Source organism: Hoplias malabaricus, chromosome 10 (assembly GCF_029633855.1).
Source record: "Hoplias malabaricus isolate fHopMal1 chromosome 10, fHopMal1.hap1, whole genome shotgun sequence".
Lineage (NCBI taxonomy): Eukaryota > Metazoa > Chordata > Actinopteri > Characiformes > Erythrinidae > Hoplias > Hoplias malabaricus.
In genome coordinates, this window is record NC_089809.1 from 9696997 (window position 1) to 9724730 (window position 27734).

The 27734-nt window shown below is 38.8% G+C and overlaps 1 protein-coding gene across 1 annotated transcript; it reads left to right on the forward strand.

Annotated features, from left to right (window-relative positions):
• Nucleotides 1–1284: 1284 nt before the first annotated feature.
• Nucleotides 1285–27635, forward strand: si:dkeyp-84f3.5 (uncharacterized protein LOC334144 homolog). Its single transcript, XM_066682240.1, has 3 exons — nucleotides 1285–1478; nucleotides 2943–3023; nucleotides 24757–27635. Exon 3 carries the CDS (start codon nucleotides 25180–25182, stop codon nucleotides 27022–27024), a length of 1845 nt encoding a protein of 614 aa, XP_066538337.1. The 5' UTR covers nucleotides 1285–1478; nucleotides 2943–3023; nucleotides 24757–25179; the 3' UTR covers nucleotides 27025–27635.
• Nucleotides 27636–27734: the final 99 nt, after the last annotated feature.

A 27734-nucleotide genomic window follows, 5' to 3' on the forward strand; every position in this document is an offset into this window, starting at 1 on the left:
TTATTTGCATTGACAATTTAAAGGTAAATGTGGGGAGCATGACGCTGGCTCATCTGTGCACATTTTGAAGAAGGTTGTGATTTATAAAAAGAAAACAGCATTCAGGTGTGCGTACAAAAATATGATTTTTGGGGCACATGTTATTTGTTGGCTTTTTTTGTGCATGCACATTTTCATTCCAGAATCCACACAGCTTTTTAAAGAGGCCCCTGGAAAGCCGAAATAACTGTTGAACATGTTTTAGTTTCGAAAGTAGAGAGTGCCGTTGATCACTTCTTCAAGTTTTAAAAAGAAACCAACCAGAAAAGAAACCAACCAGTATCAGAAATGCCTCCCAATTCACTATTGCTTATATTATTCCCTATATAGTTATAGGAAACTCAATTTAGGAAGGTAGTGAAAGATTTCAAACTTAGCTGGATTTATTTTTTACCAAACAAGTGGATTTTGGGTTATCTGCTATCTGCTAGTGTATATGTTATCTGCCTTACTTTTTGCAGTGCTGGGATTGTGTGAGTGCACTGAAAATTGTCCATTATGTTTTGGGACACTACTCCAAAATGGTAGAACCTCCAAATAGTGCATTATACAGTGAATAGGGCACAGGTTTGGACTAGCACAGAGCTAGACTGCTTCTCAGTATATATTCTTTTGTTCTTGTTTTTTTCCTTGAAGTCATCTTCCACTGCCAAAATTTTGTTCCAAAACTCAAAACACAAATGCCAAGAATGTTTTTTATGTTGCCCAGCCAAACTAATGACGTTTCATCTGACTTGCAATTGAGAACAACCTGAATATCCCATTATTCACTGCGGCATCATGAATTTACTAGGTCACTTCTCAAGAGCACTCTTCTCAAGTATGTTCTTCTAAAGTAAGAAATTAAGTCTATTCTTTGTGTTCTAGGTATTGAGATACAGCACAGAGGGATAGTTATTAGTTTTGAAAGGAAATGGAAATTTTGAGCAGGTTTTAAGTTCTCAGAGTACTGTTTTCCTCCCAAAACATAATTCAAAATGATATTCTTCTTTCAAACATAACAATCTTCTCTAAACCTGACATTCTTCTCTTAAAACACTGTTATTTTCCAAAAGTGTAATGTTCTCCTCTCAAAACATGATATTCTTCTCTCAAATATTTACAAAATAATCCTTGTTGCAGAGCTCTGGAGCTAGACACTTTAGAAATTGCATTCTGGGTTACAAACTTCCGGGTTGTGGTTCTTTCGGCGTTCCATACAAATCAATGTTTCGAGTTTGTAGGAGGTAAACACTAGGTGGAGCTTATAGCTTTGACTTGCGGATGGACGGAAGACGTGTTCGGATTTACAGCTTTCTCTTGTGGTTTACGCTTCTTTTTTTTCATTTACATCGGTCTCAAAGACGCATGTACTGAATTGCGGACAAGGGCTGGGCAACGAGTTGCAAAACTAAAGGAAAGAGGGACGAGAAACCGCCGAAAGAGCCAGGATAAATGCGGTTAGTCTTTCATCCTGACTTGAGGTTTTGGACGAGGCACAGCGAGAGCGCGTTTCAAACCGTGAACGTTGTGTGCACTCCACTGTTAGCATTAGACGCTTTAGTGACATTGTGTACAGTGTAAATGTATGTGGTTTGAGACACAACCGTAGGTGTTGTTTATCAAGTCAGCTAGTAGCTATTAGCTGTTGATTAGCCTGGTTCTAGAGAGAATAGGTTCTAAAATGTCCATGAATGTATAAAGTACATTATAATAATTTTAACTGTTTTTATTTTATGTTTTATATATGATTAGGCTAATGGGAGTTGTTTCAAAGTTCCACTGATTTTTAATTATTTGCTCAATTTTAGCTAGCTAGCAGGCGGATCCTATAGTAACAATAGCTATAGCTATGCTATCTAGCTAAATAACTGCTGAGAAAACGTGGTTTGCTATTGTCGACGCTATATATATATCAATATATATTCAATGAATGCTTTCTTTTAGCATTTACCGGTAGCCTCTATTTTAAAAGTTCCAAGTCCACCTTAAATTCTGCCGAAGTTAGCACTGGCTACTTTATGGCGCCGGAGGACAATTTGTCTACAATATGAAGCTATAAAGTTAGTATACAAATGTTAAGAACTATAACGCAGTCTGTCGTAGTTTGTCTACTAATAAATAAATTAGTGTGAGATATAGGCCCTACATTGGCATAATTTGTTCTATCCAAACATGTGCCAGTTATGAATGTTTAGAAAGTGTGAGAATGAATGGTGCCGTAGTCTCTACAAGTTATTCGCAAAGACCCCAGGGAACTGCTTTACCTTCTGAAAAAGACAATTAATATGCCCCTTTAAACGTGGAGCTCATTAATATTTAAATTTTAAATAGGCATGTGTTCAGAAATCCTCAAATATTGTCATGGAGATAAATACAATGCTCAACCTGCCGCACATTCTTTTTACTCTGTATGGACTATAGCCTCGTGCTTTGATGAGAAGTCTGTTTAGATGAATATAAGTTTTCATTCAGCAATAGAAATGGCAACACAGTTGTACTGTAGGTGTGCACTTAACATTGAATATTCATAAATTATGTGAAAGCAAACGTTGATATTAAGATGAAGTACATTTTATAAATGAGGTCCTAGGTTTTGGATTAATTAATTAACATATCTACTTTTATTTTTTTTTATTATTATTGCAATTCCCACATCATATTTATTTGGCAACAGTTTCCTCAAATCCAAATCTCCTTACATTAGGTCAAATGATGGTTCTGGAAAAACACAAATACATAAGTTATTTTAGAGACAGTGAATTAATAATGTGATAATGCTCATTGCCATAATGTTTATTGCCTGCATTTTTTTTTTCATATCATCCCATAGCAATGTGTGTCTGCAGCAGGGAATGGTCTGTTCTAAGGTTATCTTGTTCATTTTAATCATTTATGCTCTTGCATTTATTTTATTGCTGTAGAAATCTTCAAGAGAATTCCTTGCTGGCTGATAGCAATCAACATAGTGGATAAAAGTTCAGAACAGAAGTTTTTGGGAAAATGTAAGTACAACAGTGTGTAGTTTATTTCTTTGTGTGTTTGGTACCAATTACATGGTTGGAAGCATTTCTTTAAAAAACAGCATTGATTCCATTGATTTCTTCTCAAGGCAAATAGTAGATTTATATCACATTTAATGAATTGCTTAAAGGAAATATCTATGATTGTTCTCTCTGGCATCTATGACACAGTTCTCTTCGGTTGCTTACATTCAGAAGTTCCACATCTATTCTGTCATATCACATGCTATGTTCACAGGGCCATTACAAAAAAAATCCACAGTAAAATATCTTCATATCTGATGAAATTATCAATATTCATTATACAACACATTTCTCCATGATCTTGTTTTGGCTAACTTCTGCTTAGTGTAGTTTTTGCGTTGTAGCCCATCTGTCTCAAGGTTCACCACATTTGCACGTTTAGAGGGGCTTGTCCCCAGGTATATATGTAAATGTAGTGACAATGTGTCATTCAGCTTTACTATGTTCCAGGATGGCACTAAGACAGCGTTTCTGAAAGTGTAGGTATTGTGCAAGAATCATAAGAAATTAGAATTTTTATGCCTGTCTTTTAGCCTGCCTTTCTGTATTCCTAATAAAGCTTATTCAGTAAAAAGCACCCCTCACAATTGATTAATTAATAGCCCTTTAACATGTTAAAACAACATTAGATAGGAGACCAGAAAAATTTAGCTTGCTTGGAAACAAATATTTGATGCTGGCATGTTAATTGCGGTGGACCAAAACAATACAACAGGGCAGTAGACATGTATATAGAGCTGAGTGATATGACCAAAAATCTATATTTAATAGTGTAGCCTGATCTATGACGTCGGATCCAATCCAAAATTCATGAGGGGAGAAAATAATTTTGTGTGAGGGGGGAAAAACCATGGCAGGAAAGGAAAGCGCTCTTGCAAATGGGAAAACATTTCCAGGGAGGAAAATGGTTTGAGTGAAGAAAAACCCACCTTGGTCGAGGACATTCAAGACAGTCAAGTTCTCCCTGTGCATGAGGGGAAACTTCTGCACTTGTGTTCTGACAGGGGGTAGCCATTCTAGATAAAATACACCCCAAACACAGACTGAACAGGAGACTATAACATAATTAATGTTAACTTGTTTACGTTCCCAGGTTAATGCGGTCTCCTATGTTCATTTACCATAACAACACGAGTGCTGTACTAACTGGGAATAGAAATGAAGGTTTATTGCCAAAATTACCCAAAGCTTATCATTGTTATTGTTTATATAATTTATGACTTGAAAGTGGCAGTATTGAGCATGCAATCCTGTTTTGAAAAGATGTGTAATGTAAAACATGCTCATTACAGGCTCATTTTAGCACAGATTTAAAAGTGAGATACTGAAGCACAATTTAGGTAATAAGCCAATTTTGTATATTTTTGAACATTTATGTTAATGGTGTATCTGGTGTTATGTTAAGCTACTGATTTAGAGATAGAATTTGATGTTACTTCAGTAAATTAGAAAATTGTATACTTTCAACTTATACATTCGTATTTTATTACCATGTAGGGGCAATATGACATGTGGGGCATGGAAAGTCCCCTACTTCTGAGTTGAGGAATCATAGAAAAAGTTTGAAAACAACCACACTAAGATGTATGTCAGGTGGTGAAATGCATCCAAGTAAAATCAGCCTTACACTTTTCATTGTCGAAAAGACAAATGTGCAAAATGTGGAATAAAATCATTTTATCACAAGTCTTGCTGGAGTGGCAGCACACACCCCTCATCTTGATCATTTGTTTAAAAATGGACAGGAGGCATGTGTCATGTCTTTTTCTCGTCTTGATGTTGTGTCTCCTCGTCAGAGGAGTAAATGATCCCACTTTGTTGTGTAATTAGGAGGAAAATGCCATTAATCTCTGTTAGCATTAATCTCTGTTTTAGTTTTTTTTTTTTTTTGTCATAGAATCTAACGGAAAACTATTACCATAATAGCCTCTAATGTATTTCTCTGCTGACATGACCAAATATGTGAGTTAATCACACATATATCTTATACAGGCATCAGTAATTGCTTTGTTTCGCCCCACTCATGTTTGTTTCGGTGTGTAAGAGGCTACAAGCAAAGCCATATTTTGTCCTGTTCTTTTCACCCTGTTTACCAGTATATAATCAAATCACACTGATCCTGTGTTCAGAGAGTGCAACAAATTCTTGGAGAATTGTTCTATCACGACTGTCTGCCTGAATTATTTCTCTGTTTTAGTTTAAAGTCTGAAAAGTTAAGATGAGTGGTGACATTTCCATGCCACATCAAATCGGAGGCTGAATCTCAAATATCTGTGTCTGAAGAACTCTCCCTGCTCCACACAGCTCTCCGCGTGACACAGAGTGGCTTCGTTGCTAAGAGATGGACAAACAGTAGCCATGCTGAAACAAGTGAAAATATTTCTCTGTCTAAAACCAATAATACCAAATGCAGACTTTGTTTTTATTAACTGTTGTGCGAATTTGAGACTGTAAGTAATCAATTTCAGTTCTTAGAACCATTATGAATTAACAAAATGATCTGTACCGTTTTGTATTTGGCTGTATTTGAGTCATCAGTAACTAATATCCATTCATATACACGGTTTACAGATCTGTAGATGTCACAAATCACTCATCATGGGTGAAAGTCAGTTAGAGATTTATTAAATACAATGGGTGAAGTGAGGTCAAAACCAGAAGAAATATTCCAAAACCCAAAAATCACTACAGAGAGATTAGTCCAAAAGATAAAAACGAGTATCAGATGAAACAGAAAAATAAAATTGGTTGCACAAAACTTTTCCTTAAGGTTTCCTTAAAATGTTCACTTATATATTTAAGGTTTTTTCCTTATCTTTGTCTTACCCCTTAAGGAAGCACTAACAGTTTGTTAAATCGTTGCTCCGTGACCGGCAAAACCCACTGAATAAACTGATTATGACTGTTGGGGCCATGCAAACCTGTAATACTAATGTAGAAATGTGTGTGTTTTTAAGTACAATCTACAATTCTCATTAAAGTGGAGTAGGGTACTCTACAGCCAACTACAGAAATTCTTCTCACAATCAATGCAGGGTGCAGGGGGAGTCAAATGCAGTGAAACCGATATAATATTGAAAAATACAGTGATATAGAATTTTGGTCATACCGCCGAGCACTAATAGGACATTAGAGCCATAATTTGTCATGGTACCTTTACCTTCGATTCTTAAGTACATTTGAAGGTAAATACTTTTGTACTTTTATTCAAGTAAAGGTCTACAATGAGGACTTCTACTTTTACTGGAGTAATATTTTACCTTGAGTATCTGTACTTTTACTCAAGTACATGGTTTGTGTATTTTGTCCACCACTGCTTTTACAGATGGCTTGATGTGGGACTGACTGCAGATTCCAAATTCAGACCACTAACTGTATGAAACTAAACACAGATGAAAAGTGCTACAAAACTACTCGAGTTACAACAATGAGTTACAAATGAGATTTTATTGTAATTTAAACCGTGAAAAAAAAAAAAACAGTTACATCAGCCAACTTACAGCTTCTGAATGAAAACAATCAGCAATTCCCCAAATTCGTCTATGTTCTCTTTACGCAAATTGGGCTGTATGGAGCACATTCTTAAGTATTAGGCATATTAGGGCAGTTTTCCAAGTTTCAGGAAAAGAAGATTGATTGCTCAGATCCACGCCTACATGTGACCAGAGTATGACACAGGTTTTATAAAATTGGACAGGTTAACCATTGGGTCCTGGCGCTTTTTTGAAGGCATTGATTGATTAGCATCAACAATTTCTTTGTAAAATAAAGGAGCATTTTGGCAATCTTTGTCATCATCTGAAGTCACTGCCATTTGTATACTATCTAGATATGTATAACACTGAACCTTAATTCTGGGATTTGTAGAGATTCTTAGTAAGTTTTAAATGTGGTATTTTTGGTATGTATGGAAACCTTTTAATATCTTCACAAACTTAATTGTTTTGAATGCTTTTAGTCTACTAGCTAATAGTCTACTAGATGTACTGCCATGTTTGTAGTACTTTTGCCTTAAAGAAGTAATTTACTAATATGAAGTATACCCAGAATCCCAGAGTATGTTGCCAATACATACTAGGTTGCAGAACATAAGATTTGATAAAAGAAAAGAATTAATTCCCCAGAATCTGCTCTTACATACTGGGGTGTCAAAATTGGTATGAGTACAACCATGACCTGATGAGATAGATTAAGTAATTTGGCAGGAATGAACTGTATAGATAAAGCTGCCTGGAATAAAAATGTAATTGAAACAAATCTTCTTTCAAGGTAATTGAGTGAGATGAGATATAAACCTTAAATGCTTATTGATTGAAATTGCAGTACCACACCTGTGTGGAACTGAAAAACAAGGGGGGTAAAAACTGACCAACTCAGTCTTTTTAATTTTAGAGACACTATATATAATTTCTACCTCAAAATTACAGCTTCTAAATGATTGTGATGTTCAGCAGTAATAGGGAGAACAGAGCCTCTGTGGCTGCTATGCCAGGTCTACTGCTGGGTAAGTAATTTCTGACTAACAGGGCAAAGGGCTCTCGCAAGAAATGTGAAATGCTTTATGTAACAAATCTCAAGGGTGGTTACCTAGCTACAAGAATAATTTAGCTTGGTATTCCCGGTACAGACACTGTGGCAGAGGGAGCTAGGAAGAGAAAGGTGGAGAGAGAGAGTGCCCGTACAAGAGTTAATACTGGACCGAATTTACAGGGTACAGTGAGCTGTAACAGACACAATGACAGAAGTTGGAGTAATAAGCATCTTGCATTGTAACTTTTTTCATGTGTTGCTGTGTTTGTTTGTGATGAGTTTAGCTTACAAAAGTGTTATAATCAGGAATTTTGATAGTTGGTGTGCAGTGAGCCAGGGTTTGTAGCTGCTAACTTGAACCAGATTGGCGCACTATTTTGCATTAGACATTTATTCTGTTAATATGTGCTTTTCTCTGATTGATGTGTGGATGAAATGGTTAGAGTTACACTTTGTGTCAGCGGAACCCAAGCTTTGTTGAGGACAATGTTGTCAGCTTTTTTCGTTACAGATGAATAAAGTCAAGTGGGGGCGCCCACTTACTTTAGCCGGGTTAACTCACTTTTTACTGTTTGATATCGATTCTGGTAATAAGTGCTTTTCTGTTGGTTGCTGTGGTTATAATGGCTAGAGTACCACCAAAGATATATTTTATGGTTATAATAACATAGTCCAGTGTATATTGATATATGCATTTTAAAATGCAGTCAACATCTTTCTATTACATTACCCACACTCCCCAGGCTCAACATCATCTGAAGCCCCGAGAGCCATTGTGACCAATGTAAATACCTCTTGGTGTGTGTAGACCTGTCGCAGTTGCGATTATTTGAGATAACTCTGATGATCTGCTCTAACCGCGATCAACCTTTTGCCACATTTCAGGCTTCAAACATAAAGATATAAAATGTAAATTTTTTGTGAAGAATCAACAAGTGGGACACAATGGTGAAGTGGAATGAAATGTATTGGATGTGTCAAACTTTTTTAACAAATAAACTGAAAAGTGGGGCATGCAATATTATTCGGCCCCCTTGCGTTAATACTTTGTAGCGCCACCTTTTGCTGCAATTACAGCTGCAAGTCGATTGGGCTATGTCTCTATCAGTTTTGCACATCGAGAGACTGAAATTCTTGCCCATTCTTCCTTGCAAAACAGCTCGAGCTCAGTGAGAATGGATGGAGAGCGTTTGTGAAAAGCAGTCTTCAGCTCTTTCCACAGATTCTCGATTGGATTCAGGTATGGACTTTGACTTGGCCATTCCAACACCTGGATACGTTTATTTGTGAACCATTCCATTGTAGACTTGGCTTTATGTTTTCGATCATTGTCTTGTTGGAAGATAAATCTCCATCCCAGTCTCAGGTCTCTTGCAGACTCCAACAGATTTTCTTCCAGAATGGTCCTGTATTTGGCCCCATCCATCTTCCCATCAATTTTGACCATCTTCCCTGCCCCTGCTGACAAAAAGCAGGCCCGAACCATGATGCTGCCACCACGTTTGACATTGGGGATGGTGTGTTCAGGGTGATGAGCTGTTTTGCTTTTACGCCAAACATATATCGTTTTGCATTGTGGCTAAACAGTTCGATGTTAGTTTCATCTGACCAGAGCACCTTCTTCCACATGTTTGGTGTGTCTCCCAGGTGGCTTGTGGCAAACTTTAAACGAGACTTTTTATGGATATCTTTGAGCAATGGCTTTCGTCTTGCCACTCTTCCATAAAGGCCAGATTTGTGCAGTGTACGACTGATTGTTGTCCTATGGACAGACTCTCCCACCTCAGCTGTAGATCTCTGCAGTTCATCCAGAGTGATCATGGGCCTCTTGGCTGCATCTCTGATCAATCTTCTCCTTGTTCAAGATGAAAGTTTAGAGGGACGGCTGGGTCTTGGTAGATTTGCAGTGGTCTGATACTCCTTCCATTTCAATTTGATTGCTTGCACAGTGCTCCTTGGGATGTTTAAAGCTTGGGAAATCTTTTGTATCCACATCCGGCTTTAAACATCTCCACAACAGTATCTTGGACCTGCCTGGTGTGTTCCTTGGTCTTCATGATGCTCTCTGCGCTTTGAACAGAGCAGGTGCGTTTATATGGAGATTTGATTACACACAGGTGGATTCTATTTATCATCAGTCATTTGGGACAACATTGGATCATTCAGACATCTTCACTGAACTTCTGGAGTGAGTTTGCTGCGATGAAAAAAAAGGGGCCGAATAATATTGCACGCCCCACTTTTCAGTTTTTTATTTGTTAAAAATGTTTGACACATCAAATAAATTTCATTCAACTTCACAATTGCGTCCCACTTGTTGTTGATTCTTCACAAAAATTTGAATTTCATATCTTTGTTTGAAGCCTGAAATGTGGCAAAAGATTGAAAGGTTCAAGGGGGCCGATTACTTTCGCAAGGCACTGCATGTATTTTATTTAAGCAAATAAGTATAAAATTACACTTTGGCACATTTCGACAAGGTAGCACAACTCGTCAGAACAGTCAGATTGGCTATTAAATGGTGGCTGTAAAAGGTGCCAAAACAACAAACCTGAGAAATCATCTGCGGATCCACCACCCCAGTTCGCTGAACTTGGGAAGACAACGGCATCAACATTCTTCCTGGCAACTGGCTATTACGGCGGCTCTCAGGCGAGTATCTTTAGGCTATGTTCGCACAGCAGGTAAAAGTATATCAAATATGATTTTGAGAGAACTAGACGAGCACAGACATAATGAGTTTAATATTTCCATGAGTCACATTTATAGGAGCTTCATACTGATATGAACAATATAAAACCAATATAGAACTACTAAAAAGAAGCTCTTGTTTGTTTTAGGAAAAAAAAACCTGTATACAAATTTCCACCTGTTTTATCATAAATGAGAGTTAGGAAACCTGGAGGTTGTGGGTTCGATTCCCGCTCCGGGTGACTGTCTTTGAGGAGTTGGTGTGCTCTCCCCGTGTCCGCGTGGGTTTCCTCCCACAGTCCAAAAACACACGTTGCAGGTGGATTGGCGACTCGAAAGTGTCCGTAGGTGTGAGTGAATGTGTGTGTGTCTGTGTTGCCCTGTGAAGGAATTGCGTCCCCTCCAGGGTGTATTCCCGCCTTGCGCCCGATGATTCCAGGTAGCCTCTGGACCCCCCGCGACCCTAAAATTGGATAAGCGGTTACAGATAATGGATGGATGGAGTGTTAGGAACCTGGTTTCAGGAGTTTTTTTCACAGGTTTTTCGTTCCCCAATATTTTTTACATAATGGAAATTCCATTTTTCCCCATACTAAACACCTCAAATAAAAAAAAAAAATGCTTTGGACCGTAGTCCAGAGATTATTCTTAGCAGCCAGATTGATGTAAAAATAACATGAATTCCAACCTGTCCTTTCAGACAGAGTCGAATTTCCACAGATCGGACATGGATTCATTACCACATAAGAAATTGTCCCAAATCAGATATAAAAAAAAAAAAAAAAAATCAGATTCAATGTGATTTGTGCTGTTCACACAGCCACATGAACGACACGTTTCACATATGACTGCCTCTTTTCCTGCTCTGTTAATGTAGCCTCAGTATTCCTTGCCCGGAATATGCCAAGTTGGTAAATAACAGATGTTTAAGCCATAGTACATTTTATTTTATTTCTGTCATAAGTGTGTGTATATTAATATGCTATAATTAAGTATACAGGCCTATTAATATACTGGGGGTGTAATAAAACATACAATTAAATTTTTAATCGCAGTTAATGGTATGACAATTAATCGTCAGTTAAAATTTCATGATTGTGACAGCCCTAGGTGTGTGTGATACCCCTTTCTCACATGCACTCTAATCCATAAATATTGCAGTATTTACCCAGAGGAGCTGTATATGTAAATGTGTCCACCCGCAACATTCATCCTGGACTTTATCTCCCTTAAGCTATAGTAAATGTTCAGGGTAAAATCATATACAAGAGCGGCGCGCCATGCCAAAAGCCTGTGTTTCATCTTGCACTGCGAGAGCGAGCCATGTATGAACAACCACTCAGGGACCGCTCCGGACCTGACACTCTGGAGTTTCTCTGGAGTTCCAATGTGAAAGGGACATGAGAAAGAGAACCGGCTCACATGGCTTCTACTAACACACTCTCTCCTTGTCTCTGTCACAGATAAATGCACATTCTCTCTCTCTCGGTCGTAAATGGCTCTTATGAAGAAAGTTACAATGCAAGTTACTTACTATTCCAACTTGTGTCCTCATGTCTTTCAACTCACGGTATTCTGTAAATTCAATCTAGTATTAACTCGTGTGTCTGCTCATTCTCTTCTTCTCCTCCTTGCTCCCTCTGCCATTATGTTTGTACCAGGAATACTGAGCTAGATTCTTCTTGTAGCAAGGTAAACACCTGTGAGATTCGTGCCGTAAAGTGTTGAGCATTTCTCACAAGAGCCCTCTGCCCCATGATTTAAGGAATTGCTTAGTCCAATAAACCAGCAGTAGACCCAGCGTAGCAGCCACAATGCTCCCTGCTACAGCACAGTGGAACATCGAAATCATTAAGATGATGTAATCTTAAGGTAGAAATATTATATAGTGTTTCTTTAAGTGCTCTTCATCATGACCTCTTGACCTTGTTTTGTTTCAGTATAATCTTCAGAGTTAGTTTTGTTTGTACAGTTTCAATAGTTTTTGCATTTTAACATGGTTTGTTAGATATGCTCACAAATTCTTCCCCTGGCAGAGCTTAAGGCAGTAAGATTCAGTGCCTTTTAATAGTCCTTCCATGAGTGAACACAATTTACTGACTTTCTTACTTCCTGCATTGTGACAAGGGAAATGCTGTTTCAATATTTACTCCATTTTCTGCCTTTTCTCTGCCACAGTTCTGGTTCCTCCATAGCTATTTTCACACAATTGAAGTTACCATAAAAATCTGTAAATGCAAATAAATCATTCTTAGATTAAGTTGCTCAGGAAAAGATTAAATCAAATTAAATCCTACATGGATTTTAGCCCAAAGAGGTCAAATGGAACTGGACAAGGTGCAGAAGGCATCAGGCACCAAAGTATATGCAAACATTGTTTCTGGAAAATGTGGTTTTAACTTTACATGCCAGCCTTTTTATTTTAACTTACAAAAGTACAAAGGAAAGCTTTCTAGTGTTTTCACTGACTAACTTGATTGTATTTGGTTTTTATCTTTACTGTATTTAAAAATATTTTGGATTTGACGCCTGCAGCATACTTAGTTTACAGAAAATTCTAGTTACAACTAAACATTAAACTTTTTAAAACATTCCACTAGAAGTATGATATCTCAAGGTATGAAAGGGGCATCAAAGCAAAGCTCAGTCTTTGCAAGAATAGATGAGGCCTTGCCAAATTTCAGGAGAGAATTGTCAAACAATTTTAAAATCATTTTTCAGTGTGATATGACAAAGAATTAAGGTCCTTTGCCATCTATCATATTTTGTGTTTTTGGAAGATTCAGAGAATCCAAAGAAGTATTAAGGCAGTAGGTTGTTGTTTGTGACAGAGCGTACTTGGGGTGAGAGGAAAGAAACAAATACAAAGTCGGCATGTTTATCCTGAATATCCACATTTTTCCTTTGTCTACTTTTTAAAATATTCTTCCCTGACGCCCATACCATGTCTAAGGTTTGACGCAAAAGTATAAGTTGGGCTTTAGTCCCCACTCATCTTGTTCAGAATCACCATCAAGCAGAGACTAAAGTTCCCAGTTCCACATACGAGGTACCGGATTTTTCAGATACCAGGTACCAAGCAAAACAGCAGAGTCAGGTTGTGTAGATACCATGCAGTGTAAAAGCCCTGTATGAAGTTTTAATTGTATGTAGTCTAATGGTGATTATTGACTGCATGAAATTAACTTGACTCGTCTCTGCTCTTTTGCTTTTCCACTAGCGAATTATGACACCTGGTCCCTGGAACCGGGTAAAAAAAAAATATTATTATTATTAATATATATTATTTATTTATTTATTTTTTTTAAATCCCTGCTGTAGGGTTGGGCGGTGTAACGATTATACCACAGTATTTAAAAATGGGGCGGCAAGGTGGCGCAGCAGGTAGTGTCGCAGTCACACAGCTCCAGGGACCTGGAGGTTGTGGGTTCGATTCCCGCTCTGGGTGACTGTCTGTGAGGAGTTGGTGTGTTCTCCCCATGTCCGCGTGGGTTTTCTCCCACAGTCCAAAAACACACGTTGGTAGGTGGATTGGTGACTCAAAAGTGTCTAAGTGTGAGTGAATGTGTGTGTGTGTGTGTCTGTGTTGCCCTGTGTAGGACAACCAGGGTGTGTGCCCGCCTTGTGCCCAATGATTCCAGGTAGGTTCTGGACCCACCGCGACCCTGAATTGGATAAGTGGTTACAGATAATGAATGAATGTCTTTTAAAAGTCGGCTAAAATGTTCACGTGCATTTAAGAGAGGGAGGGAGGGGGTGCTGGGGAAGCTCAATGACTGGTGATGTCACGGTCTGAAAATGTGTAGAGGTGGGCGATACCGGGAGTTTTCGATCCGATACCAGCAGTACAGTATATACAGGGCCAGTATTGCCGATATTGATACCGATACTGTTACGTCTCAGTCTAGGAGATGATTATTGGTTAATGAGATTTCCCCAAAAAATAAAGTAGAGAGAAAAAAAGAGAAACTCGCACAGTTTAGAATAAATGAAAACAGTGTATTTACAAAGAAAATATGGATATTAAACAAAATCAAACAATCAAATCTTAAAATAATAACAAAAAAAACTTAAAGCCATATCTCCAGGGGTAAGCCACAGCCAAAATAACAAACATAACCCAACACTGACTCCAACCCCAACAATAACTTTGCTATTCAAACAAAAATGACAATGAATATACCTGACTCCCTATCTATCAATGAACCAGGAGAAAATAGACAAACTCAAAAGGCGCTTACCCCCTTCCGGCACAGGTGATCAAGAAAAGTAATAAACAGAACACAACTAACAAACACAAGGAAACACAGTCTCCAGATATACACGGTTCTCACACAGACGGAGCAATCACCAAGCTTCACACCACATGGCAATTCACAATTGGAAAAAGAGGCCTGACCATCTTCAGCTTCGTGCTTCTTTTATAGGCAGACACAGGAAACACCTTCTCAGTTCCCAGCAATACCGGATATCTCCACAGCTCCACCTAAAGACAATGATGGATAGCAAGACAACAACAAAAGAAAAAGAAGAGACACAGACATACAACCTGTAACACCCCCCCAACCAAAAAAATTTTGTCTAGGGGTATAGAGAGTGTGACAGAGCATCAGCGACAACATTATCTGACCCCTTTTTATGTTCAACAATGATATGATAGTCAGTAAATACTGGTTACCACTTTTTGTCTTAGGAAGAGGACCAACACAGTCCAACAATAAATGTTCAAAAGACTCACCCACGGCAGATATGGGACACAGAGGTGCCGGGGGAATGCTTTGATTAGGTTTTCCGGCAACCTGACAAACATGGCAAGAATTGCAATATTTCACTATATCAGCCCTAAGTCCTGGCCAAAAGAAATGCTGCAGAACACGCTTATAGGTTTTACTAATATCAAAATGTCCTGCCATTTATATGATTATGGGCAAGGTTTAACACATGGGACCTAAACTGTTCAGGTACTACCACTTGGAACACAGTATTTCAATCAGTAATCTCTGAAGGTGGTGACCATTTTCTCATTAAAACTTTTAGTCTTGTAGAAAGTAAGCAACAGAAGATACCCATATTTGATCAGGGGCTACAACTGCAGACCTGCATTTAGCCAAAGAGGGATCTAATTCCTGGGCAGATACCAACTCAGCTCGATTAACAGGAAGAGACAACACACAACAATCAGCTAATGCCAAGTCCCTTTTACAAACAGAGTTGTTTGCCGGTAAATGAACAGAGGAATCTCCATTCATTTCCTGACTACTTGTAAATAAGTTGCCAGGATCAAGTACATCCTTGTTAGAGCATTGGGATCAAGTTGTGACACACACACACAGGAAAAACAGAAGGAAATTCTTCTTGTAATTCATCCAACTCATTTAAGGAAGGTTCAGACACAACCTCTGGGATGGGGAACACTTTTCCACCAGCAAGGTCATTACCTAGTATCATATCCACCCCTTCAACAGGTAATTTATTTCTCACAGCAATTCTAACCATTCCACTGACCAACTCGGAATGTAAATGAATGTAATGCAACGGCACAGTCACAGGGGACACATACCACCACATAAGAGCCACAAAAAGAGTGTTCACCCAAATCAAGCAGAATACTAGAAAGAAAGGACTGGGCTGCCCCGGTATCCCGTAAAATTTTAACTGCCACAGTACCCTCATCACTTTTAGACAGAGAAACACAACCATCCAGTATAATAGGCTGGAAAGTAACATCACATATCTCCTGACTTTGTAGAGCCTCCACAGTATTAGCCGCGGCAGCAGACATACAAGCCACATTCTTAGGTTGATTTCGTTTTTTATTCCAGACTTCACAGTCCGCAATCAAGTGACCAGCTTGCCTACAATAAAAACACACGCTTCTCAGATGTTTGTGAGGAAGACTGAACAGCAGGAGTATTAGGAGACTTCTCTCGTCTTGGTGACCTCTGGAAGTTTCGAGTCACTGGAGACCACCCTGCTTTACCTCTTTTGTCTGTACCACCAACTACAGAAGAGGTAGCATTCCCAGACGGAAAAACCATTCTGTGGGTTAAAACAAATTTGTCTGTTAAAACAGCAGCATCTGACAGTGTAGAAACCTTTTTCTCATTTAGATGGGCTACAATAACTTGAGGCACAGAATTTTTAAAATCCTCCAATAATAGTAACTGTTTTAACTGGGGCAAAGTAGTCACTTTAGATGCTGAACACCACTTCTCAAACAAGACAGTTTTCTCACAAGCAAACTCAACAAATGTTTGGTCTGCAGATTTTCGGTGTGACCTAAATCTTTGACAGTATGCCTCAGACACCAACTCATAGGCTCTTAGAACTTTTCATAATCAAGGCTCTGTTCAACACTTAGGGATGAACACACTTCCTGCGCTTTACCATGTAGTTTGCACTGGAGATGTAAAGACCACATATCTTTAGGCCAGTGCAAGGTAGCTGCTACTCGCTCAAATGCAGTAAAATAGGAGTCAACCTCAGATGGAGGTTCTCTAAATGGAGGCACTAGAGAGATGTGCTTACTGATATCAAATTCAGGCAAGTGTGAAGCAGTATGCCTGGAGGAGGAACCCTTATTTGCCTCCAATTCCAAGGCACGAACCTGCAGCAACTGTGTCGCATGCTCTTGCTGCTTTATAGCAAGATCCAACTCCTTTAGCTTAATAGCCATGTTCAAGTTCATTTCACTAAGTGGACTAACTCCAGATGGAGAAGTAACCGGATCTATGCCGGATGGTATACCTGGTGACTGTCCAGTAGCCTCCACCACTGTTGAGACATCTATTTCTCCTGAGGAAACACCAACACCATCCACACTAGACAATACGGCTGGACCTGTACTTGCAGAACTCCTTGTATCGGGACACAGGCACACGTCTGTCTTAACGAAGCCGAGAAATCAACACATCCCGTATTTCACCTACTCTAGCTGAGCGAGGTATTGAAATGTCATAAAACTCAGCAACCAACAATAAATTAGCCTTTCGACAATCCCACAAATCCTCTACTGATGGAGACAAACTTCTCCAGGTCAAACTCCATACTGCACCCAATGGAAACACACAACACCTGCCCCCACACAAAAAATAGGACGAGACCCCACTTGTTACGTCTCGGTCTAGGAGATGATTATTCTTTAATGAAATTTCCCCAAAAAATAAAGTAGAGAGAAAAAAAAGAGAAACTCGCACAGTTTAGAATAAATGAAAACAGTGTATTTACAAAGAAAATATGGATATTAAACAAAATCAAATAATCAAATTTTATAACAACAACAAACAAAACTTAAAACCATATCTCCAGGAGTAAGCCACGGCCAAAATAACAAACATAACCCAATACTGACCCCAACCCCAACACTAACTTTGCTATTTAAACAAAAATGACAATGAATATACCTGACTCAAAAGGCGCTTACCCCCTTCCGGCACAGGTGATCAAGAAAAGTAATAAACAGAACACAGATATGTGTATATCAGTCTCCAGATATACACGGGTCTCTCACAGAGACGGAGCAATTACCAAGCTTCACACCACATGGCAATTCACAATTGGAAAAAGGGGCGTGACCATCTTCAGCTTCCTGCCTCTTTTATAGGCAGACACAGGAAACACCTTTTCAGGGAGGGATAGCAAGACAACAAGAAAAGCAAAAGAAGAGACACAGACATACAACCCGTAACAGATACCGCTAGTCTTCACCACGTGCAGGTGCCGAAGCAAAAGACATGAGCGGGGGGAGGTGACTCTGCGCTGACTCACCCATATGGCATTAATTATGTGCCACAATTCTGCACGTGCACGCAGATATTTCGAGCGAGCAAGAAGTTTTCTGCGTGCGGGGATATTGCCAGATATTTTGAGCGAGCAAGAAGGTTTCTGTGCGCATGGATATTTTTGAGTGAGTCAGAGACCAGTAAATAGTGGATAGTGGATGGTTTTGGTTAGGGCTGAAATCTGACAATGCCCTCTGAACGGCAACAGACCAGTACACCACAGCCAGTCATTTTATTTTATATTCATTGAATTGGCAACACTGTAGGGTTTTTATCTGTTGTTTTTGGCCTTGTATTTACATTGATTAACTGAGTCAGCAACGTAGCTGATGTGCTAAAAACAATGCACATAGTGTAAATTAGTGCTAGCAACGTAGCAGTAAATGGTACTGCAACTACTGTAGAAACTACTTTATTAGTAATAGAAAGAACTGTAAATGCTACCTAGATAGGTAGTTATCAACATACAGGGCTAGCCGATTGTTTAATGCTTAAGTCTAAATAACTTCCTAAAGGAAGCTTAATACTGCAATAAAGTTAGCTCGTGATTAGCTATTCAGAATTCTGTTGGCTTTAACTCTGTAATGTAGTAACGTACACCTGCATATATTAGTGTGTATTTGATTTAACTATGCTTCACAATTTAGGTATAGCAAAATTTCAGTTTTTTTGCCGTAAATATTGGCAAAGCAATGCATGTAACCTTAATAATATACAGGGGAATGAAAGGAGGTTGAACTGAACCCACCTGGTCTGTGAAATATTTCTGTAATTTTTTTTGTATTTTTCTGATAAACTCAATAGGGCTTTCCAGAGTTAAAACCTATTTGTTCAGGGTTTTTTTTGTGTGTGTAAAACTCAGAGTTGCTCAGATGGGTCTATTTAAACCTGCCTTCCTCTCTGTACATGAACAGTTTTTGAACTGCAGTATTAAGCTTCCTTTAGAAAGTTATTTACTGGTCTCTGACCTGTATGTCTTGACTGACTTGGCAGTCAAGCCATCCAATCAGAAAGTACCCATGTCATTTGACGTTTCTGATTGGCTGAAACTGAGGCACATTGTAATGGCTGTAAGTGTGGAGCGAGTGCGTGGGTCCGAAACATTGCACGTAGGACAGGAGAGCAAGATGTGTAGGTTGTAGTGTGCGTTCAAGAAACCTCCTTGCTCGCTTAAAATATCTGCGTGTGCGCAGAAACCTTCTTGCTCACTCAAAAATATCCACATGCACACGCACGTGCGCAGAAACCTTGCTTGCTCGAAATATCTGCGCGGCAATATCCCCATGCGCAGAAACCTTGTTGCTCGCTCAAAATATCCACGCGCGTGCAGAATTGTGGCACAAAAATAACGCCATACACCCACAGACTTTAGCGGGAGAGCAATGGGAGAGAAAAAAAGCTTGAGTATCCATCTTTTTCCACGAGTATTGATCAATACCAATACCAGCGTTGGTATTGATATTTGGATCGATCCGCCCACCTCTAGTGTAGAGAATAACACAAGCCCAGTAGCCCACTGCAGTTGTAAGTTGATGAGTTTGTGTTAAAAGAGAGAGGAAGAAAGATGTAAAAAGACTCAAAAAAAATCCTTCAGTCGACTTTGTGCTCACAAAATCACGTGTGGTTTGAGCCTCAGATTGCTGAAAACAATTGCTGCGTTGTTAGCCTGTTAGTGCCAGCTGTGTTTCTAAACAGTGTACACCTCTTATTTTGCCTATTATGAAGCATTTCTTTTCCTTCAGCACCAGTTTAGCTAAATTCACTCAACAGAGATAAAAGGCTCAGCGCAGCCTGACAGAACACCACCTCCCCAGGGTAATACTGCATACCGAGATAATACAATAAACCATCCATCCCTACCTTGCTCGTACCTGGTACGACGCAAGCTGAGTAGGTACTAAATATGGTGTGTAAACATTGCAGAGTGCTGACTTGCCTTAGAGACTTATCAATCACTAGGAAATGCAGACCTCCAGCACAAACTAACCACTTTTAGTGTTTCAGCAGTGGTCACATTTGTCTTTATGCGACACACAGTGGCATCTTGTAAAATTACAAAAGCCTGCAATGTCGCCAGTTACATTTTGGGGGGGAGCTGTGGTAGTGGAAGAGTGACAAGATAAAAGAATTACAAGCTGTGCCTGAGTTAAACTGATGCCTTGCAGTGGAAAAGCACCATGAGTCCATGTGGCAAAGTTGTATCGGTGGAATGTGCCTGTGTGTTTTATATTATGTGATTTTGATGGATTAAAGAGTCTGATTTGTGATGTAGGGAAGAGATGTTGATGAACCTTGCTGTTCACTGGGGTGTCCTGTAGGGGGACATTCCCAAATCAAGTAGTCAAGATGCTGATGTTGAGTGTATAATCTTTTTGTGCTCTCCTGAAGTCAACAAACATCTCCTCTCTATATGCTGATTTGTTTATCAAAACAGGCACTTCACAATGTTTGGCATGAATATGACAGGATGGTAGGTGTTAAGGCAGGATATCGGTTCTCAAAACTGTCCGTAAAAACAAAGTGGCTCCTGCTGGCCAGCTTCTTACTGTGGAATGCCTCATGAGAGATCTGTTTGCTGGAATCAACACCAGATTTATGTGGTCTCAGAATCCAATTTAGGCAGTACTGACTTGAGATGAGCATGGATGAAATCTCTGGCAACAATAACAGTTTGTCTGTTCTGCAGTGTGCTGACGGCTCCATACATTTCCCACCACTCCCACTAAGCATTTGTGAGGAGGTGAATTCCCTTGAAAAAATAAAAGGTGTGAATCAAGTTGTTTTCCATTGTGGATATTGAATATTTTATTTCACCCACGATTTCAAACTTCCTGTATCTATCCCATAGATCTAAACCACAGTGTAATTTTATTCATAGTTCTTAAGATTTGATTATGCATCTCATCTCTTGTATTTCTAAATGTCTACTCTTGCATATTACTAAATGTCTGGGATGTCTACTTGTAGAGCTCAGATACAGGTTTGTGTGGAGGCACAGATCTGGAGAAGAAAAAATTACTACTGCACTGAAAGTTCCCAAGAGCACAGTGGCCTCCATAATTCTTAAGTGGAAGAAGTTAGTGCTGGCTGACCAACAAATTAAGTAAGGTTCAGAGAGAAAGGCCTTGGTAAGAGAAGTGACCCAGAATCCAATTATCACTTTGGTTGAGCTTCAAAGATCTTGCCTCTCCTCAGTAAAAGGCACATGAAATCCCACCTGGAGTTTGCAACAGAACACCTAAATCACTCACATAAGATTAAACATATGGCCTAAATTCTAAACACCCTGTATGGGGGAGTCCAGGCAGTGCTCATGACCTGCGCGTTATTATTATCCCTACTGTGAAGCAGGGTGGTGGCAGCAGTATGCTGTGGGGGTGTTTTTGCGAATGGAAAAGGAATGTTTATCAGGGTTGTGCAATAGCTGAAAGGAGCAAAGTACAGAGATCTCAGACTGGGCCAAAGATTCACCTTCAATAAGACAGCAACCCTAAGCACACAGCCAAGGCAACGTGACTTTCTTAGGAATAACAAGAAATGACCTTGAGTGGTCCAGCCAGAATCCTGAAACCAGATGTAGAGAGGAATGGCAGAAAATCTACAAATCATGGTGTGCAAATCTTCAGAATGCATTGTAAATACTGCAAAAAGAAAAGTGTATTTTGAAGACCGTGAGGGCCTCTGCTATAATGTGCAATTATTTGGCATTGTACAATGTACAGCAAAATTTGGCAGTGAGCGCACACACACACACACACTAGTGCACTAGGGGCAACGAACACACCCGGAGGGGTGGGCAGCAATCCCTGGCACCCAAGGAGCTTTTGGAGATTCAGTGCCTTGTTCAAGGGCACTTCAGCCATGGATGCTCCTGTCTGTGCTGGGGATTGAACCAGCAACGTTCTGGTACCAAGCCCTGTCCTCTAACTATTAGGCCAGGTTTGGGGATTACTGAATAAGGGCAGCAAATCAATGGCGAGAGGTTATCTTCAGAGTACCTGACATCAGTTTGAATGTCACTGATTGATTAAAGAGGTACAACTTAAGGGACAACTATGGACAAATTTGCAATGAGGAGCAGGGACCAAGGCAGGAAAAAAGAGCAGTGCAGATACACCAACACAAGCATTAATGCTCACAACCACACAGGAAACTTGCACAGGTTATGGCATAGTCTCTGCACTAATTTAATGCAGAGGCATAAATTGGCATTAAGGATTAAGAATTTTACCATTTCTATTATGTAGGGAGTGGCTAGCCCATCCTTAGCTTTGTAGGTGAGAATCAGAGATACTGGAACAAGTGAAAGGAATTATGCAGTGGATCATTGTGGGAGACTTTTGAAAAATTGAAGACCAGTCATACTGCAATATTCTAGTGAGATGCCTTAACAGCAAATAAAGGAAGACCAGTGAGAAGCTATTTGGTCTTCTGAAAGAGAAAATGTTGAATCCTTTGTAAGTTGTAGAGGAAAAACCTGCATAACAGTTTTAAAATAGTAGTTGAGAATGATAACTGGTCATACTTTCAACTATACTTGAATGGACTGGCTCTCAGATAGGAACCATTTCCATTCAGAGGCAGTAATTCCTTTATTGGTGAAAATAGAGGAAGGTCTTGTGGTTGACTGGGTCAAAGGAAGCTGAATGATCCAAAGAATCAGGACCAATCACAGTTGGCTGCTTTGGCAGTGTTAAGCTTCTCACTCATAAGTATGGGGCCAGTTTCTGTGGAATGTACTTGTTTGAAGCCAGACTGATTGGGAACCTCAAGCTGGTTCTGGTGAGAAGATTGACATTGATTACAGACTACACATTCAAGAATTTGAGTGAAAAGATGTTTGTCTAACATCCACGTTCTACCATGTTTATTTTTAATGGATATGAACCCATTATTCAGACCATTTAGTTTAATGAAAAATCAAGATCAAATGTGGCCTTTCTAACATTTTATACATGTGTTATTGCTTGAATGATTGTATCATTGTGAATTTCTTTAATTTTTAGTGACAGATGTTGTAAATAATGTATACTGAAATATTGAAAATGTGTTTTAAAATCATACCATTGTAATTGAAACATTTTAGATTGTGACATATATATTGAATTATTGCCCAGACCTACCCCAAATGTATTAAATATATTGAATGGCCCCAAATACAGTCATAACTTTCTGCTCCACATTTTTTGGTAAAAGAAATACCTTTTTTGTTTTTACTCATTACCTGTGGTTGCTCCATAATTTCTCCAATTGGTACTCTAAAAATCAATCTGTTTGTCTTCACTTATTTCATGTCCTTATATTTCTTGGTGTGGAAGAGTTCCATTGATTCAGTCATTCATGCTTCCAAAGTCAAAACATTAGTCTTGTTAAAGAAGATCAGTTACAGATGGAAAGTATCAAATTCAACTACCACTGTTTTCAAACTGGCTACTCACCAATTTGGAGCTGGTCTTTAATACTCATTGACTGAAATGTTTCTGAGAGTTTGTTGATTCTTGATGACAACTGATGGATCGACTAAGTTTTTCTTCTTCATGCTATCTGAATCTCAAAATTAGAAACCAAAATCCTACCCAACGAACAAATATCTAAATACCCAAATACTTAGGGCCAGCACTATTGTTCAGACAAGACTGCACTGTGGCTCCCAGTATGGCTCCCCTTGCTAAGTCATTCGCTAACTCATGCATACACAGTCATACAAGGGCAGAGTGTACACAAATAAACCAGAACTTAATGGAGGTGTTCTAATTTGAGCTTGACACAATGAACTGTAGCTTTGCCTGGCTTCTTTGTAAGTAGTTTGCTGTAGCATGTTCGTTCAAGACTTATGTTGACAAGACTGAATACATGTGGAGTGGAGGGTTGCCTTTATCGACAGCCACATTTATCCAAAAGAACAAATATCCGAATCTCAAAATTATATACCTATATCCTACCCAACGAACCAATATACAAACAGCCGAATATTTGGGGCTAGCCCTACTAAAGGTTTAAAAGCTTTCAATTTTTTTTTTCTATTTTTCTGAAAAGGAATCCAGCTAGTTCATTTTAAGAGAGATTTTTACAGTGTTGTATATTTACTGTTGTTCTTTAACAAAGTCTAATTACTGAAATAATTCATGGGTAGTCCAGGTTTCTCCCATGGCCTAAAAACATTTTGGTTTGTCAATTGACAGTATGAATTTGCCCAGTGGTGCAAGTGCGTGAGTGAATGGCTTGTGAGTGTGTGATGCCTTGTGATACACTGTCTCCCTGTCGAGGATATGTTCCTGCTTAGCACCGAAAGATCCCAGTTATGCTTTGGACCCACTGTGACACTGATCTGAATGAAACCTTACTGAAAATGAATGAATGATTTGCAGCCCAAACTTTTAACAATTTATAACATGTCAGTTTTTTGTGCAAAAAGTACATTTCAGTATACTGTGCATGTTGTATACTGAGAATTTTTAAGTTCATGTCTGTTTAGACTGGATGCACATAAATAATAAATCTTGGATTTAAAAATAATCACCAGTGTGAAGATTTCTTTTGCTTCTAAATATCGTTGCAATCAATGTGAATAAGAAACATTTTAGAACTTCATTTGACAGTTATTTTAAAAGGTTTATATGCTGCAAACGATCGCTCAGTACATGCAAATATTTACACACATCTCCATTTTTCTCCCTTTATATTTTTAGATGCTGACAACCTAACTGAAGACAACAAGCTGGAGAAAGGATATTCTGCCTTGAATGGTTTGAGTCTCATATTTTAAACTCAGGTTGCATTCCTATTCCACCTCCATCAAGGGATCAAGGGCTAAAGACACTTGACATGCTTTTATTCCCCTTTCAATTAAGTGGACTGAGTTGACAATGGGAAGAAATGCTGAAGCTTTTATTGTACACATTTGAAAAATTATTTTACAAAGAATCAAATGAAAGAGGTAATTAATAAGTACAATTTACCTAATTTGCCGTTCAGGTGCAAATAACTTGCTGCGCTTTTTTTCCCTTTTTCTTTACCTTTCTGACCTGATTTTATTTCGGCTAGCCTGTTTGTCTCTATCAGTTTGCTAATCATTCATTTGTTCATAATATTAGCTAGATTTTGGTCAAGACATGGCATACCCTTTAATTAATGTTGCAGTTTCACAAACCTCAGCTGGAGATGAGTTCATCTGTGCAGAGTGTGGTGAAGGATTTGGTCAGTATCAAAAACTGATCACTCACATGACTATTCATGGACCCACTGCCCTTTTTCCTTCAAATAATGAAAATGGCAATAAGGGTTCTGATGCACCCATCGAATTTGCCCTTCATGAGAATGGAACACTCACTGTAGTTGATAGATCTGCAGTATCTAACTTCTCATTCTTATTTGGAAAACCCACATTAAAGCAACATGAATCCAGTCAGACACCTATTCAAGAATCATTGCCTTCAAACCAAGTAAAAGAAAAAGAGCATACCCAATGTAAATGTGAAAGATGTGGTCAAGTGTTCAAGAGCCAGAGAAATTTACAGCAGCATCAGCGTTACCGCCCCCTTGAGCAGGGGTTCCGATGTACTCTGTGCTGCAAGATTTTTTACGACAGAGAGTCTCTCCAGAACCACCTTCAGAATCATGATCATGAACGGTTTTACAGCTGTGGACATTGTGGAAAACGATTCTTAAAACAAGAGACCTTGCTCTTGCACCAAAAAGAATGGCATAGGTCTTTGGGATCCAAGAGTCCAAGTAAATTTGAAGATGACCATGAAAATGGTATGGACAAATCATATCCTTGCCAGATTTGTGGCTTGCGTTTCTTTTGGTTGTCTGATTTGCACAGCCATTTAATTAATCATTCTCATATGAACAAGTCAGCTGAGGCCAAACAAAATGAGAACATAACTGAACAGTTGGAAAGTAGCCCTAAGACAAACAACAAATCATCAACCGATAATTCTATGGATCGGTCTTATCGCTGTGGTTTGTGCGGAGGACGTTTCACATCTTTGAAAGAGTTGAAAGGACATCATGCTTCAGAGCATCCGGATGCGGAGCATGATGATGATGAGGATGATGATGATGATGATCCCCCCTCTGATTCAGGTTCTCAGACTAAACGGCAGAATGTGAACTATCATGGCATAATGCGCCAAATGGTTTCCAAGCACCAGATGCAGCGCATGGATCCATTGAGGTCACGGATAAGAGGTAGACCTAGGGGCTCTAACAGGAACCTCTCTAAAGTGTTCCCTTGCAAACAATGTCATAGAGTATTTGTGCACTCCAGCAGTTTATCTCGCCATATGCGTTACCATAAAGGTACTCTTCATACATGTGTTTATTGTGGCAGACATTTTCCTCAAAGATGTGATGTCACAAGGCATGTTGCTATGTATCATAATTCAGATGTAAAGGTGAAAGTTGAAAGTGAAATGCTGGAGGAAAATGATATGCAGGATTTATCAAAAAGCCAGGCAAGTATTGATTCTGATGATCTTGAAAGTCAGGAAAATGAAGAGTCACCAAAGTCACAAGATAATGAGCAGTCTCCAGAAATTCAAGAGATGTCTATTCTCAAGCCAAGGATGACCTATAAATGTCGAGAATGTGGTAGGGTCTTTGGGCTACTAAGTGTGTATCAACGACATGTGCGTTATCACAGGAGAGACCCTGCCAGAGTACTGGTTAGTTGTCCTGTTTGTCCATGTCGATTTACTTTCCGTACTGCTCTTGAACGCCACCTAGAGAATCATCATAAAATAGAGTCTGAAAAGAGTGGTAAGGAAGGGACTCCAATTCCAAAGACTTGTACAGGTTATTTAGAAGATGGAGGTTTAGATTTTGAAATAAATGGGTCTGAAGTTAAAACAAAGGACAATACAGCAAGAGATGTTTTGTATGAATGCACTGAATGTACACAGACATTCACTGACCTGCAGATATTCCTCCAACATCAAAGTGCACATGGATGAAAAATCTCTAGGTGGATGTAAGAATACAAGTATAGTACTACAGTGTCATTGAAGTTAAATGCATTCCAGTTGTTCAATTATTGAAACAAATCAAGCACTATGTGATCTTACCTTTTTTATGTATTTTTTTCTGTTTCTAACATTGTATTTTGATATATCATCAGGTTGACATTCTTTCCTGTAATTTCTCCTGCAGTCATAAATAAAGTTTTTCCCTATTGCTACAAAATACTGATTGCCCAAATGTGTACCTTCCAGAAGTTCCTTTTATGCAATTTTTGAACCTTAATCCCTTAAATGTTTCTTGCTCAAATATTGAAATATATGGTATTTTACAGTGTTTTGGGTCATCGCTTAACTGCCTTCTAGTTTTTTTTTTTTATAATAAACAGCATCATAAAACAAATTACCATATGACTGACCAAGTTATGCCCTCCTACTGACTTTTACATCAACATGTCTTGTGCTTTTGAAACTGTGAATATAATAAAAGCGTGAGTGTAATTTTGTCATTTGTGATAAAATGGTAATTGTTGATCTGTTTGCATGGTTATGGATGCTGAATTTGATTTTGAGGAACAAAGGATCATAAAAGTGCTGTGAACATCAATAAACACATTTTCAGAATGAAATGCTGAATCATGATATATGTATGCATATGTTTAATATCAGTATGTTTAACAACATAATATACTAGACGTGTTGTTGAC